Source organism: Nestor notabilis, unplaced genomic scaffold (genome assembly GCF_000696875.1).
Source record: "Nestor notabilis isolate BGI_N333 unplaced genomic scaffold, ASM69687v1 scaffold6294, whole genome shotgun sequence".
NCBI classification, from domain to species: domain Eukaryota; kingdom Metazoa; phylum Chordata; class Aves; order Psittaciformes; family Psittacidae; genus Nestor; species Nestor notabilis.
In genome coordinates, this window is record NW_009926752.1 from 39,033 (window position 1) to 56,658 (window position 17,626).

At 39.0% G+C, this 17,626-nt stretch overlaps 1 protein-coding gene across 1 annotated transcript in view; it reads left to right on the forward strand.

Moving 5' to 3' along the window:
- LOC104405108 (actin filament-associated protein 1) overlaps positions 1-16,483 on the forward strand; it is a gene marked incomplete at its 3' end in the record, with an annotated part of 40,400 nt that extends 23,917 nt beyond the window's left edge. Inside the window, exons 5-8 of the mRNA XM_010013709.1 lie at positions 1,443-1,622; positions 11,075-11,167; positions 12,686-12,770; positions 16,334-16,483. Of these exons, the coding sequence (XP_010012011.1) occupies positions 1,443-1,622; positions 11,075-11,167; positions 12,686-12,770; positions 16,334-16,483 (508 nt within the window). The remainder of the gene's footprint in view (positions 1-1,442; positions 1,623-11,074; positions 11,168-12,685; positions 12,771-16,333) is intronic.
- Between the last annotated feature and the right edge of the window lie 1,143 nt (positions 16,484-17,626).

Below are 17,626 nucleotides of genomic sequence, written 5' to 3' on the forward strand. Positions count from 1 at the left end.
AGAAATAACTTTTAGTAGGGAATCATTTTTCACTTAAAGACCTTTAATATCGAAGTACTTCAGATTTAGTAATGTATAATTATAAATAAAATCTATAAATTAATATAAAAGAAATTATATGCTCTTTATTTCTTCTTAAAGTCACTAATGTTGCATGAAAGCTTGAAAGCTTAATGTATTTTTAATGTTACAAATTTAAAATCTGTGACCAGGCTGGAGAAACTTTGAATTAATGGGCTTTGGAGAGGGAAGGCAGATTATGAGTGATTTGCAGAGGCTGGGTTAGAGTGTCTGTGTTTTCTCAGTCTAAGTTGTAGTGTTTATGACACGCTTTTAACAGCTACTGTCTTCCTGACAGTTGCATCATGATATGAATACTGCTGAAGACCTGCAAAAGTTCATGTGCTTTTCTCTGTTCATATTTATACTTGACTATTCTATGTATACATATACTAATTAGTCGCCTTTGTTAGCAGATACATTCTTTATTATCGGATACCTTTTTAGCCTTCATGCTTATTTGAATGAGTGAAAGCTTGATTTACATAAGTACCTAAAATAAGTTGACATTCATATACACAGTTAAATGTTGTCTATAATCTAGCACTATGACAGCTTTAGGAACCACAGCTGTACTGATGTTTTGGAAGGTGGGAAATAGGGACTGGGTCTATAGGATAAGTGTTGTAACCCTTCATCTTTAGATCACCAGTTCAGATACAGAGCAGGTCATCAGACATCCAACATGAAATGGCATTGGCAGCATTTACTAAGGAGGGAGAAACCCATCGTATAAGTTACATAGTTTTAGCCAGGAGCTTACAAAGTGAACTAACATGGAGATCTGTGCGGTTTTATGCAGTGACTGTTAAACCACTGAAAAAGTGGGACTTTGCCCCCTTTCTACACTGTGACAATTTTTTGGTTTTACTTATCTTAAGAAAAAGAGCAGCTGAGTCAAGCCTGTGCCAGTGTCTTTGGAACTGCAGCTGTAGGCACTAACGCAGTTGACCTAGATAAGTAGGGCTGTTGCTGTAGGGCAGGGTAAACATCTGGGCTTTAAAGTCATTAACTTTATAAGTTTATTCTGCTGCTGTGTGTGAACAGATACCCTAAATCACTCTTTTCCTACCTGATCAAGGTCAAGGTTGAGTCAGAAGGTTAACCTAGAGAAGCTTAATGCTCTCCATATGTTATACCTGTTCTGCAATAAAAGATGTCTATTAATGTTAGTCTGGAAGTAATTTTGCTTTACAGAGGGGATGAGAAGGAGAAATGCAAAGTTGGCATTGGCTGAACTCTGTGGTATGTGGGTAAAGGTACTCTGTGGTAAAGGGGTGCATGAAAAATATTAAAAAATAACATTTCTATATAATAAAATCTTTTCCCTGAGGTTCAGAAAGGTGATATCTAACTTTCAAACTTTCCTTACCATTTTTTAGTGTTACAAAAGTTCCAAGGACCAGCAACCCCAGATGGAGCTTCTCCTGAATGACTGCAGTATCACATACATTCCCAAAGACAGCAAAAAGAAGAAGCATGAGCTGAAAATATCACACCAAGGAGCAGATGCCCTGGTTCTGGCAGTGCAGAGCAAAGAGCAGGCAGAACAGTGGCTAAAGGTAAGTTCGGGATTTCTGACCAGGAGCTTTTCCACCCACAAAGTGCTTCCACTGTCTGTTCAATTGCTGTTAAAAACTGAGATAAGACAACTTCCAGGCAAATCCAGACCATTTAAATCCCATGTAATTTGGGACTGCAGGTTCAGGCCTCAAAGCAACTCCTTCGGCAGCCAGTAGCTCAGGATTACACAGATTCTGCTGGTGTGTATGGTTTTCACTACTAATTGCACAATAATCTGGAACTGAGAGGAGAGGTGGGAAATTCCCTTCCGTCTTATTGAGCTGAAGATTGAAATTCCCTAAGGCAGAGGTGACTGGCACCCAGGTTGCTTTCTGAAGTAGTGTATTGCACAGCTGTCATAATGTACCCTGCAAAAACTGGGATAATAACATCACAGTCACCTTTCTCAAAAGCAGGATCTCTGAGGAGATACCTGTTTGAATTCCACTGGATGGAGAAAAGTCCTTCAACTTCCTGAAGTCACCTCAAGTTTGCTAATCCTGGTTCAGTAGCTTGTCATCTGTTATGGTTTGTTCTGGGAATGCAGACTTCTGAGAAATGGGATTTTGTCATCTTCTACTCCTTTCTGTTCACTGTCTGCAAATGTGGAAAATCCCAACACAAGGGCTGCAGTTTTAGATCCTAACCAGAATACTAGTATTTATGTTGGACTTTGCCAGTTTGAAATGTGGAGGTCAGTGAAGTAGTGTGGGAAACCATCACTGCAGTTTCAGTAGCTTGTTTTAAAACCTTGAAATCCAGCCTTTTAAAAGCATGTAAAAGTCTGAATGCATAAAACTCATCAGGCATTCTGCATGCTGTGCTCTGATCTAACCTTATATGGTACTTATTTTTCTAAGAATAAATTGTATTTTTCCAAATACAATTGAATTAAAGACGTAGGAATTTCCTGATGGCAAGTAGTTTTTCTGCAGAAGAGGGAGACATAAAATGGCACTTAAGAGTTATGAGGTCTGCTGTGGGCTAATTTGCTAAATGGAAAATTAATCTGTAATTTCCTATTTATTTTGCAATACTGAATATACTTTTTAGGGGTTTGCAGTTTGTGTGTGTGTTTGGTTTTGACTGCAAATTTATCTTAGAAAATGCACTCTCTATTGTCTTTTCTAATAGAAACTAACTGCAGCCGTGTATTGGTGAGGCTTCTTCCAACATCAGTATCTTTTTTCATGTTTTAAAATCCAGCACAATCCAAGTGTCCCACTAACTCACCTAGAGTTTCAAAAACACTGATTGGAATGAAAAGAGTCATAAGTCATATTCTTTTCCAAGGGAATTCCGCTGTCATTAGATCATAGTAACTGCATCATAATTTCCCGTGTTGTTCTAAACTTGGGTTTAATAATGCTGAATTCATTGGCATTTATCAGACTTTCTTTCATAAAAATGGTTGTCTTCCTTTTTAATTGTACATAAAGCATTCCCGGACAGTATGTTATCTGCAAAGCATTTGGAGACAGTCTGACAGCACTTTATTTAGCTCCATGCTGCAAAGCTCTCTGTTAATAAAAACTTCCAAATACATGGCAGTGCTACTGTACGCTCACTTCCAAGCCCTTAGCACTGCTACAGCACGCTGTTCTGTGCAGTACAACTTGCCTATCCAACAATGGCTCCAATGTTTTCAAGAAGTACAGCTTTCTGCAGAAAAAAAGCTTTGAGCTTTGTATTTTAAAATTTTAAAAATGAAGAAAATTTAAAGGGTGTTTTATTATTATTGTGAAAATAGCTGTTTTTTGCTCATTTGAGCCTTACGTAAAATGGGCTTCTGAAAATCGTGTGGCTTTGTGTAGGAAGTTCCTATAATACTGAGAAAGAAATCACTGCTTTGTCCTGGGAGAAGTATTTCCCTACCTATCACTCAAGAGGACCCCAGCATTCTGTCACCTACATGTCATTTCCACAGTTAATAGAAGGGGCAGAGTCAGAGATGGACGAGAAAGGTTTCTGCAACCACATTTTTAAATACTAAGCTGTGTCTTCTGTTGAAGGTACTGTACCAGTACGTGCCACTGGCGTCAGGTTATCGCTTAGGAGCAATGGGTTCTCATAAATTCACATGTAAGTGTCAAATGAAAGCTTTATTTTTGAGCCTGAAAAGCTCAGAATGGCTTTGGAGGCCAGATTTTCCCATGAAAGCTAAACCAGATCTTTTTTATTTTTTTGAGTCAGATGTAATCAGTATAAAATACATTTACATAAGCAAGGAATTTTAAAATATCAGTTGGAACACACGGGTGAAATAAAAGCAGAATATTTTAGACCTTTTTTGTAAAGATGACACCAAAAAACCCCAGCTGATAAACCTAGTGTAAATTGAAGTCTAGACTGGAAACCACAAAGGGAGTTTCAGTTTTACCAGCTAACAAATGCTTGTTGAAAAGAAAGATAGCTGATGTCACCAAAGAGCCTGTCAAGATTTCAGAGCAAGGAGAATAAGTAGTATAAATTCAGGCTAGAGCTGAGATCATACGTTAGAGCTGTAATATGGTGGGCAACATGAAGTGGTGGAATTTTCCAGACTTGAGTCCTAAATTGTTCCCGCAAAAATGTACACAAAAAAATGTGTGCAGTTACACACCCTGACCCAAAAATGATCTTTTTCCATGCGCACTTGAGTATATGTGCATCTGTGTGTGCTTTTGTGCATTTGTGGTCAAGTAAGGTCTTAAATCTGCCTGTTTGTCTCAGCACAGCCAACAGACTGGTGAAACTACACCTACTTGTCAGCATCCCTGGGAAACGCTACATTAAAAATAAAGGACTATTAAGAACATGACATTACAAGAAGATGCTTGTTTAATGGCTTCATTCATACAGATGAATGTCTTCTGTGTGCAGGGCCTTCAGACTAGGCCACATAAATCTGCTCTTAAGAATACTTGGATGCCAAAGAAATTAAGTTCTGAAGTAGCTTCTTGTAGAAAACCAGTAGAAGGACATGGTCATGGTGTCCTGGTCCCAAGTCCTGCTCTTCCTCTTAGCATTGCCTCCAGCAAAAACGTATTTCTGATTTATCACGCATGAGAGGTAATGACTCATTTTGTTGTACTGGCCTTGACTTCCATATTTCCCTAACATTAGGCACTAACTTTTCTTCATTTTGTGGCGTGCAGCCATTTTGCAGCAATCTCTTCAGTGGAAGGTCTGTAACTGAGCAGTGACTCAGGCATACATTTCTTCATCTATCATTTTGACAGTGTTCAGTTCTGAACTTGTAATAAGAGGGATTTTATGCCCTGAAGAGAGAAGAAAATCAAGGTTGTTACCATATCTTAAGTGTGCAAAGACCCTGCAACACTCCTTATAGAGCTGTTAATCCTGTTGTCCCACCCAGTTTCCATCTCTAATAACTGCATGCTGTCTCTCGTAAAAGTCTTTTGAAAACCACTTTTTGTTTTCACTGCCCTGAGCTTAGTGAGGGGAGTCAAGTAACTTCTGGGCTCCAGTCTTGATGTGGACTGAGTTTTTCTGAAGTATAAACTACTGACAGAGCTCTTCTTTTACCAGTTTAAATCGGCGCAAAACTGAGCTTGTAACTGTAAACATTGTGTGGCTGCTTTTACTTTCTATGGGAATTTCCAGCTAGAGATCTCAAAACACTTCAAACGTTACTTTCTTGGCTTAAGTAATGTTCCCCAAAGAGGTTATTATCTCTATTTTATAGCTGAGTAGAGTCAAGTGCTGAATGATTATGCCTTAAAAACTGACTGGAAAAACTGTGCTTGGGGATGCATACTTGGTACAAGTGATTTCCATTTAACGTTTGTTGGTTTGTAAGTATATATACAGTGTCCCAAGACAGTCGGGCTGGGTTCTGGGTTCTTTCTCTCACATCAGCAGCAGTGAAGGCTTTGCAACTAAATTAAACCTCCCAGAACTTACACCCCTGTTGTCTCAAAGAGATGGTTTTAGGTAACTGGATTCAAGTCATGGCAAGGTCATTCTGTTTGCATTGGTCCTATTCAGGGCCAAACCTGGAGATGTGATAGACTAAGCTGTGAGTGAGAGCTTTGACCAGCCTGCAGGACTGCTTCCAGTGTACTTTGACAAAACCAGAGGACCCCAACTTGGCTGCAAATCAGCATGTGTGTGTGTGTGTGTGACCAGCAGATGCATACGTAAATTAAAATAAACAAATAAATAAATGAGCAACAAAGAAAACCAATTAATACAGAACCAGAAACATCCCATTTGCTTGTTTTCTCAGTGATAAGTTTTCTTTAGGTTCCTGGCTAAAACCACGAATATAAGCTATAGCAGATCTCAGAGCAGAAACCAGGAGTGCTGAGACTTGGTTCCCTACTTTCTCTACTAGATAGTGTTCCTCCTCTCTCATACTTGCAGTTTTGGATGGAAAATTACTTAAATCATAGTTAGCTCAGATTTATAGCCTAAAGTGTGGTCTTGCATCTCCACACTGGGCTGGGGATGCAGCTCCCTTTGCACAGTGCACCTCTGGCCTAGCAGCCACCCAGCACCTCCTTCCCTGGGCTCTGTCTGGTCCATCAGCCATACATGCCAATGTTCATGTTAATAATACTGGAGGGCTAATACAGGGGTTGTCTTGGTTGAATATGTCCAAAAAATATTTTTAAGTTGTTATAAAGACACTAAATATATGCTTGCTGTCCTCTAGTCTGCTAGAATCTCATCCCCACTTTACTCAAACGGCAGTAAGACTGAAAGATGAATCATTTCAGGCTAGGGGGTGGTTGAGAATGATGTTTCCCGGTACGGAAGGTAAGGGGGATTTCTTTTTGAGACTTAAAGCACAGGCTACGATGTGGATAATTTCTGCTTTCCCTCTAATTTATCTAGGTAAAATCACTGGAGCATTTCTTCTGTACAAAATCCTAAGAGAGTTTTGGTGCTCTTTTAAGGAGGAGGAGATTGGCACTAACATATGTAATCTGTAAGGGTCCAAAAGAGAGAAAATGAGAATTTAGTCATGTCAAAATGACAGAGTCCCAGAAAGTTAGTATTCCTCCAGCACTGAAAAAGGAGTGTTTCAGGAATGAGAAATAAAGGGTTACACCTGGAGCCAAACCTTTTTCCCTGTGCTGTGTTATGCATAAGATTTCAGCTTTACCATATTAACCTGTAGAGACAGGGGATACAGCCTGTGCCATTTCTAGCAGTTCCTGTATTTCCAAAACACATGAGTAGAGGAGGACAAGCTGGGTGGTTGGCTGTATGGATTTCTAGCCTGGTTACATACAGAAGTGAATCAAATGTGCAGTCAGGCCCTCAGCTTTCTCCCTAATCACCTTTGAACTTAATTTTATTAAAAGGGTGAGCTTCTCCTGTGAGTTTCAAGAAAACACGAGATGATATACTGTAATCACATCGGCCTGAACTCATCCCATGGTATCCATCAGGAGAGAGGTCTGCAAGCTCCTCAAATGCAGGATGACTTTCAGTCTTATTCCTTATCAGGTCCAAAAGAGATCAACCATAAGGACCCATCTACAAATTCAGTACTTTTACTCAGAATTTGCTGGGTTTCTGTGTGACAGGATCTGGCTGGCAAGCAGCAGGCCTTCTGGTATTACTGTCTAGCCTTGTGCTTTTCATCTAAATCCTGGATCTTTGAAGGTAGCTGAAAAACCTAATTTCATTCTTCTGACTTTGCATGTAGAAAGAATAAGTGGAGGGCAAGTATTTTACCTCCTGTCCTGGTGTAGTGTTTAAAATCAGACACAAGAATGATAGAAATTTGTAGGTGAGTGCAGGTCTGAAGGTTTTACTTTAAATGTTAGTGCTTGTGTAGAAAGATAGCTTTTAAAGAGAGAAATATTCCAGACCACACCACGTGGCAGAAATTCCACTGACTTCACCCGTCACTGTCAATGGCTCAGAGCAGGGAATCTTTCCAGCTTTCTACCTGCAAATATTTTCCCTCTATTTCTCATGTCACTGCACTCAGTGTGATACACTGGTGTATACCTGATCCAGCTGGTGATTCAAGATGTTTCTATAAAGGTCTAGAGCACATGTCTTATGAGGAGCAGGTGAGAGAATTGGGGTTGTTCTGCCTGGAGAAAAGGAGGTTTAGGGGGGGACCTTACTGCTGACTACATCTATCTGAGAGGAGGTTGTAGTGAGGTGGGGATTGGTCAAGTGACAAGTGATAGGACAAATGGAAATGGCCTCAGGTTGCACCAGGGGACGTTTAGATTGGATACTAGGAAAAAGTTCTTCACTGGAAGGCATGTCAAGCATTGGAACAGGCTGCCCAGGGAATTGTCACCAATGGAGTCACCATTCCTGGAGGTATTTACAAGATGTGTAGATGTGGCACTTAGGGGCACAGTTTAGTGGTGGACTTGGCAGCACTAGGTTAATGGTTGGACTCAATGATATTAAAGGTCTTTTCCAAACTAAATGATTCTAAGATTCTATAAATAAAAAATAATAATATAGTTCAGGCTGCACGAGTTTTTTCCAGGTCTGCATTTGAAAGTGGCAGTTCTGAAATCTGCTAATTGTAACACTGTAATGGTAATTGTGGTATTTAAAATTCTTGCAATGGAATAACAGAAGATTATTTTAAATGTATTTAATTTTGAGGCTATCCAAAGAAATGACAGGTCTTCAGTTTTCTGATTACATTTGCTCATGTATTTTAAATATTTGAGTACATAGTCTGTTTATGATCTCAGTTTGATTTTCCTGGCAGATCACTTTCCATGTGTGTATATGTAATGTACAAAGGTATTTGTGGTGAAAAAAAAGGGAATGATTTCCCTTTTCTAAAGTGTGAGAAAACTTAAAACTATTAATGGACTATGCACCATTACAAAGTATTCTCAGTACAGCCTTCCAGATTATGCCATTTTATTAAAAATAACACATTTGGGTATTCCTTTAGTTTGGTTTCTAGTTTTGGAACCATTGAGACACACTTACTCATATTTTCACACATTTCATTGCAATGTATAAAAGTTTGCTGACCTCCTTTCCCCATTCTCACAACTATTTTTTAATGAAAATAGTGATCTTTTGTTTTTCTATGAGTCCAGGAGATGGAACGTAGAAAAAACTGACAAGAACTCTGAGTCTTGTGATTGAAATTATGCAGGCTGGCAACACTGGTGGAATGTTTTATCCTTAAAATTTTGAGTTAAAGCTATAAGCATGTGAAAACCAGATTTATAATGGCAGCTGTCTGCAAACGTAATTATAGAGAGTGCATCCAGGCAACCATTATATAGTAAAGGCATTTCATCCTGGTGAGCTGTAGAACTATGAGTTTTATGCTGTGTGTTGAACATAATTATATTGCGCATAGAAGGTGATGAGCAAGTCTCTGCCAGTGAACCCCTTGAACCCAAATAAAGTGTTGGATCCTTGAATATGCATTTACTGCATATTCAGTAATATTCATATTCAGATCCTGCCCCAAACTTTCATTTAATAGTGTGTCATTTTTTTAATCAAAATTTAATTACAACCCAATTAAACACTTTAACTTCTCTTTAAATATGTGAGGTATGATAAGAACCGGATTTACTTGAGTGCATGACTTTGCACATACTATTCAGTTAGTGCTGCCAAATCATTTCCCTCTGTTCTGTCTGTAACTCCCATTACTATCTGCCTTTGCCAAAATTAACTAACTGTGTGGTGTGAGCAGATGCTGAAAACATGAGCCGTTGAATCAGGGTCATGCAGGAGACAGAAATAAATGTTCCCAGAAACTGTACAGTCACTTTTCTCTAGGAAGAAAACAGCAATGTATTTACACCATACTGAGGACCAGCAATTGAAAATAAAACAGCACACATGCAAATAATTCTTATGATTTTAGTGAAATTAGGGCTAGATTTAACTGAGGTACAAATGCTCTGCAACAGATATATCTAAATTTTCTGTTACAAATGATGACAAGTGCCATGAAATACTATGCTTTTGTTTCTGGGACAAGATATAGGGAAGTTCAGACAGTCAAGAAAGGAGGTGGAAGTGTTTTAAGATACTAGTTCAGGAATAAATACGTAAGCTCATCTCCCTGCTCTGCTCAGATTTTTTTATGTGACATTGAGTGAGTGATTTAATCTCTGTTTTGTTCCTGAGTTCTCTATCTGTAAAATGGGGTTGCTGATCTTTCTTTATGACAAATAATGCCTTTAATTTATGATGTGCTCATGATTGTAGCAATAGAGTCTTTGTAAGCCCATAAGCATTTGATTTGTTTAGCGTCACCCTTAAAGGGAACTTCTATACTGTGTAAAGACTGTTTGGTGCCGTCTTTAGCTCTTTACTAGTTTCTGCATCAAGATAGTTCAGTTAGAAACTAAAAAGAGATTGTTTGCTGTGCTTTTCCTCTCCTTGAAAGAGGTCTGGATTTTGACAATTAACTTGACTGCTGTTTTCCCTGGAACTAAGAGTTCTCAGGCCAGATCCTCCTTTCTGGCAGCTGGGCTTGTTGTAAACAGTGTAATGGAAGGAGCTGGATATGTAAACATGTACATGTAAAGGGGAGAGTTTGCATGTCTACAGTAATGCTTCCAGCAGAGTAGGATGCTTTTCCTTCTTAGCTTGCTTGGTTCTGCTGTCCTTGCATGGCTGCGTGGCTGCATGGCTATAATCAGCTCAGCAACCCCTTGAGGTGAGTCTGGATGGAGAATCAGGACCTGCTCTCATCAGCACAGGGAATTTCAGACTGATAATGGGCTGGTGGTAACCTCATGAGAGGTAAAAAACTCGATTATGTCCATGGGGAGTCATCAAATGTCTTTACTCACCATGTGTTTTTTTTTACATTCAGACAGCTTTGGATTTTTAAATTCTTCAAATTCTATCAAAATTTCAGTGAATTCCAGGTTATGGATTTTTCTTTAATTTTTAAGAAGCAGACAATGCCATTCTCATTTCCTACAAACATCTTTACAATTTGACCTATACCTTTATGTCAGTGTGCAAGTATAATACAAAATTGCCACGAAATACCACTGCACAGTATTAACCATAAATTGATCAGCACTTTGTTAGTTCTCCAATAGCAAAGAAAGAGCAGCTGGGTAGTGTAGCAAAATTCTTGTTCTTTGACTTAAGCAACCTTGGATTTAATACCACTTTTTCATCATTGCAATGAAATTAGTTTGGTGGTGTCAGCTGAGTTCATATTGCAAACTAGCACATGAAATCAGCAGCACTGTTAGTTTCTTTACCCAGGAGAGCCTTGGAGCTTAGCTTGTCTAGAAACTGAAACCTTCCACCTCCAGACATTGTGTCTCCTCCAGGTGATATGTGAAATGACTGAGGGAGGCAGCATGGAAAAGTTGGTTTGGTGGCAGCCCACCTGACACCTGCCAGCCTAATAAATGTCTGTGTGATTCTGCTTCCCATCTCTCTTCACATTCATATATAAATTCTCTGATTTGTACCTTATGAATAGTTAACAAGTCTTGCCTTGTCTCCTTAGGTTATAAAAGATGTGTGCAGCAACTGTACGGGAGCTGTAGACTCTGATGGTCCATTGTCTAGTTCTCCAGTACACAAGATGGAGCTGGAGAAGGTAAAGTTATCAAACTTTTTTGAATGCAAAACTCCTTATGATTATTTATTAAAGAGGCACTGCTTCTACACTGAATGTAGATACTGGCTGACTTGTGCTATTGGCTTAGACTGTTTGTCCGGTGTTGTATTTGTTTTGATATGTGCACACATCCTACAGAGTTAAGACTTCTGCTACATGTATTTATTTGGTCAAGAACTAGCAGGCTGGCTCGTATCCATTAGCAGCTTCACTTTAGCCATTTAGAAGGGTGCAGACTAAGCGGGTCTGGTACATGTGCTGTGGTGCAGAGGTGCTCTCCATCAAATGCAAAGAGCAAGCAGGGATGTGGCTGAAGCTGAAGATTATAGAAAAGATTTCAGGGAAAATCTTTTAATTTGGGGAATTGAGTACTTGAAGAGCTCCCCGTGCATGCTGAGGTCATTGTTTTGGCAGACACTTTCAAGCGTTTGTGCCTCAGTACAGAAACTTGGCTATTCATATATGGTTGTTTCTGCTGCCTTGACTCAGCAGGATATGAGAGCAAGAATTAGCAGGGAGAGCAGCTCTGCAGTGAATGATCAGTACATTGCCAGCACCAGTTTAAGCTCCTGCTCTATTAAGACATCCATGTGAGCAGACCCTGTGCTTAAAACTCCCACTGACAAAGGTTTCATCACCAAATTCCCAATGGCGGGTTCTACCCCTATGGTGGGAGGATGCCACTGTCAGTAGCGTTATGTTGCTTTGCACCTGGGAAACTAAGAGCAAAGCATGCTCCATGATAGCTCAGACCTCCTGATTTCACATGCAAAAGCATGCTGGCATACACCTGCACAGTATTAACAAGATACCTGAAAACGTCATAAAAGGGTTGTTTTCTAAAATGCTTACCATAAAAAAGTGTAGCAGAGCTTCTCATTTGTTTATTTTGTGATCATCTGTACATCTTCTTCGTGGCTTCACCACTCATGAGTAATGTGGTTACCAAGACTGTGCTGGCATAAGCTGTATATTGCTTCATCCCATTATCTGATACACAACCATTACAGAATAATCACTGCAAAAATTTTATTTCAAAAGCCTCTTTTTAGCACATATTGAATATTAAAGCACCTTGTAGGAATGCACTATCTTCTGATAAGCTGCAATTGTAAATGTATATATGAAGCTTTATTTAAAGAAATAATTTTAGAATTATTCTTATCTGATCCATGTAATTTTTCATTGCTTAGCAGATTAATAAACAGCAACATTTAGAATCTAGAAATTCATTAAAGACATACAATAAGAGGTATTTAATTATGATTAGTTCACTGTTTTGACTATACTTTTAAATATCAACCTATTTTGTTGTTTATGTGCTTTTCTAAAGCCTCTAAAACTGAATTTTTTTATTACCTCCTATTTGTCTTGCAAGTAGGTGAGAGCTTGATATGTGTTTTATTTCATAGTAAGCATCCTTTTAAGTTGGCTCATGACACTTGATTTGGTGAAGGTGCCAACACTGTATGTCAACTGCTTTCTTTGCTCCTGCAGAAGTTGTCATTTGAGAGGCCAAGCTCGGATGGGGAGGGTGCCGTGGAAAACGGCACCACTACTGTGTGCAATGGGAAAGAACAAGGTATGTCTCGGATCCAGAAATGTTTGATATAAATGATAATGTGTATATAGGGAGTGATACGTAGTGAAATACCTGGCTTTTGTCTTCTAAAAACAGGCAGTAAAGCTTTTGAATATTTTTATTAGGATTTAATTTAACTTGAAAGCTGAATCATGTCAAGAGTGATTCCTTAAAATTTCACATTAACAGAAGGCATTTGATGTTATTGTGAAGTTAAAATCAATACAATTATAAGGGAACAGAAAATAGAAATTTCAGCTTGGCCTTTTGTGTGTTCAAAAGTAGTTTTTCAGAGCTTGGGCGACCACTAGAGGCAACTAGCAGTTGCTTTTGTAATTGTAACTGTATAGTGGCAACATAAATAGTGGGTGTACAGCTTCTAAGCAAAAAAGCTATCAATGAGTACTAGAAGGAAAGAATCATTCATATATGAGTATGTATACACATAGATACACAGTTTATATATGTGTGAATGCACAGATACATGTATAAATATGTAAAACTATTCTACATGATTAGATTAAGATACTGAAATGTATATAATTATCAGTGGATTTGTGAGTATATATGTATAAAATTTTACATATGCTACTTTGGAGCCATGCATGTTTTGTAGTCCTTATAATCTAACAAAGGCAAATCCTAAACCATGGGGAATTTTGTCTGAGTTGTACCTAAAACACTCAACCCCTCTGCTCTATTCCTCATCCCCTTCCCTCCTCCTCAAAGCAGAAGAAAATCTGTGACTTTGTTAACTTACCATATAGCAATGGTATCATTTAGATAAGGCATTCTTCTGCAGCTGTCAAGATGAAGGGTAATGTGAGCTGCAGTGAGCACGATGTCAATACTGGCCTTGGTGCCAGTGCTCTCTCGCCTACTGACTGATTTCCTTTTGTATTCTCCCTGGGTCGTTTTCCAACACTTTCTGACTATACAGATCTCTGACATACCCAATAATATAAAACAATGTCAGGCTCTGTGGTTTCTAGAAGTTGTGGTACATGGTTAGATTCCACCCTGTAAAATCTTCTACTAAGCTTTGAAAAAGCGAGGTACTGTTTTAGTCTCTGAAACCTGCTGAGAAACATCTGTGATCCAAAAGCTGTGTTGTCCAAAAGTGCCTGGTGGCTCAGGTGCCCTGCGGAGGGCATGCTGATGGATCGTGTGCTGCTGGAAAGCCAGCCCAACTTCAATGTCTCAGGGAGAGTAATTAAAAGTATAATTTCCTTTTGAAAATTGTGACCTTTAACATGTTTGAATAAAAATAATAGGCATTAATGACTGCAGGAAGATTAAAATATCCCTGGTATCATTTTAGAGGGATCTGGATGAAGTTATGCTATTTTTTAAACAATAGATAGGAAACACTTAAGGGAGTACGTGGGAAGGGAGACGCTAGAGACGTGTCATCTCCAGCCATCACCCAGTGACCAGCCTCTACTCTGCTCTTAACCAGCTGCTTGTTTTGTAGTGAGGAAGGAAATGAGAAGAAAAAGCTATTGTGAAAAAAATCACTGCTAGTCAGGCAGCTGCCGGTGTATTCTTTAGACTCGAAAAGATTAAGTCATGATGGCCTTATTTCTGTTGCCTCTCACTTCTGCAGGAGAATAAAACAGCAGTGTGAAGGGATGATAGGACAGAAAACAAAAAAAAGCCCACTGAAATGGGCTTATTCCACTGTATGTTCATGCTCATTAGAATCATAGAATCATAGAATAGTTAGGGTTGGAAAGGACCTTAAGATCATCTAGTTCCAACCCCCCTGCCATGAGCAGGGACACCACACACTAAACTATGTCGCCCAAGGCTCTGTCCAGCCTGGCCTTGAACACCTCCAGGGTTGGAGCATTCACAGCTTCCTTGGGCAACCTATTCCAGTGCCTCACCACCCTCACTGTGAAGAACTTCTTCCTTATATCTAACCTAACATACTCATGATTCCTTTGGACTTCTGTGTCAGAGAGATGAGTTTTTCTCAGTCTCTGGCTTTATTCAAAGGTTTTCATCTCCTCCCCACTCAACAGCCACAGTTGATCATCGTCTGCTGCTGGTGGGATGGAAACCTGTCTGCAGGCTGGTGCTACCTTCAGGTTGTCCCTCAGGCAGGGGGTGACATGAGCAGGTGGGATGGCTGGCCTTCCTCCCTTGAACATGGGAGTTTGTTACATGTTTAGAGAGCATAAGATAAGTTGTGAACATCCTTCCCTTAGGAAGTGAGAATTAGACCTTGCACACACATGTTGCTGACTGGAGTTTGCTGGTGAACAGCTATCTGCACCTGAAAAGCCGCCTTTCCCCCTCAGCACTGCATGCAGCAGGTGACAGATGTGTACAGTCTGAGCTACAGACAGCATTTCTAAATCATGTGTCATGATTCCTAATGATTAAACTAAATATGATAAATTATCCCGTTGTGAGTCCCAAACTGCTTCTCTATTTCCCATGCATTCTTCCTAGTTCATCAATTCATACAGTCATTTCTCATACAAACATTGTGTCCTTCCTCAGTTTACACAAGTCCATGAGCACTAAATGTTCTGTGTTGCAATGGGAATTGATATGTCAGGGATAAAGTTACAGCAGCTCAATCAGTAACTATCTTAAATGTATTTTTCATCAAAATCATGTGTCAGGGCAAGTTAATGGATATTTTTGCCACTGTCAGTTAGCAGAGAGACTTCTGTTCTGCTGAGGGAATCCAAATTAGGCTACTAAGTGCAATTTCTGAAGGTCTATGTCATTTGTTCCATTTTGCAAATTTTTTTTTTTTTTTTAAATCCTGTTTATTCCTGGGAAGTTGGGGTTTTCTTTTAAATTTGTTAGGATTTTAGTCAGGTAGATACTTTTAAAAATGATATTCATAGTCCTTACTGCACAGAGCCATAATACTCGTGGTATCATATTGAGTTAATGGAAGCATAGGCTGAATGTTAGCAAAATACCAGAGCTTTTTCTTGAGAAGACCTCATGAGTGCCAACTTCTAAGATTGAATGCTTATACTGATCCAACTAATTTAATTGTTAGTAGTTGATTTGTAAGTCTTATCTTTCTAAAAGCTCCATTGTTATCATTGTGATAAGATACCTTAACCTAATTGTATATTAGGACTATTTTTGCTAGGCAAGCATATTCTGCCTTTATTGTGTACTTAAGCACTGAAGTATTTTGAGGTGGATGTCTAGGAACAATGAAAGATTGGCTGGATTTTTATTCTTGTGTATATGAGCTTAATTTATATGCAGGTACCTCAGTCATACTGATAAATTAGGTGATGACTAGTCTGGAAAGAGACTTACAGCTTGATGAGACTAAATTAAATTGATTTGTGCTTGATTTTTGTTATCCTTCTGAATGCCACAATTTTCATAGCACAGAGGTTATTTGTAGGCATCTGCATTAGAGACGGCATGTAATGTTTATCTCACTGCAGTCTGCAGCTCTTGTACAAATGTTCATCTTGCACAGGATTGTTTGAATGAACTACTATTTTTATGCAGGTTCTCACTATTTGTTGGTTGATTTAAACACACTAAAATACACACTTTTGCTTTCTTAATAGTGAAGAGGAAAAAAAGTTCAAAACCAGAAGCCAAGGGCACTGTGACTAAAGTAACAGGGAAAAAAATAACGAAGATCATTGGTTTAGGAAAGAAAAAGCCTTCAACAGATGAACAGACCTCATCAGCTGAAGAAGATGTTCCAACATGTGGTAACTGATTTTTCTCCTTGAGTCTTAAATGCACATTGTGACTAAAATTTTATAAAATTCTAGCCTAGAAATTCCTATAAGATTGCTTTTACTGCTGTAATTCTTCCCCCAGCATCAGAAGGATGCGCTCATTCTGAGAGAGGAGTAGAATAATCGAGAGCTTATCACCTGAAAAGAGACTCGAAGTACTTGACTTTTAAAATAAAATAGTAGCATGAGCTCAGAAGGAGTATCATTGCTCTTTGCAAAGGTTAGGGGGAAGAGAAATGTGGGCAAAAAGCAGAAAGAAACTAGTTGTTTTCAAACAAATGGATATAAAATGAATATAGGCTGGCCCATAAAATAAATTTAGGCTAGGAATTAGAAGAAAAAGTTCTCGGGAAAGGGTCAAGTCTTTCATGATGGATCATGGTGAGGTTCTGTGGGATAGCAATCAAGACAGCAGCCAACTGGCCTCAGCCAAAGTGATTTGAGTTTGTTTAATTGTGGGTTCCTGAAGTGGTACATGTTGGGCAAAACTTAAATAAGTAACAAATTTCTAATAAGCTATTTTAACTCCTAATGGTGATCACTCTATGACAGCTGTAGTGCTTGGCAGCACCAAGGAAGTATGTAAAAAGTTATGCAGAAACGCTTATGTTTTGTATCTCAGCTGTTAATGTTTGCTCACAATTTAGGACTTTGTGCACTGCACTTAGTTGATGTCCTCACAGCTCTGGTATTTTCAAACAATGCAATGTGTTTACGTTCTCCTGTTTGCCTTTTGGTACTCCAGTATTAGGTAACACTTCCATATGTGAATAAGGTTGAACCCACCGTTGTCTCAGTCCCTTCCAAAAAGAGGCTCCATAGAAATCAAGCTGTGAAGCAGCTGCACCAGGTTCTGAATTTGGAGTTGCTTTTTCCCCTTTAACTGACTAGGAAAACTTTGGGAAACCCAGAAATCTGTGATTCAACAGCAGTTGGCAGAAGTAATGGGCACATGAAGTGTAACAGATGCTTACCCAGTGTGAAAGGAGCAGACCAATGGACCACCAGTGAGAACTTCGTAGATCACAGGTGGCTTTCAAGCCACACTTTGGGAATTATTCACATAAGCAGTCTTTGATTAAATAAGTGTGTGTATATATGTCTATGCATCAG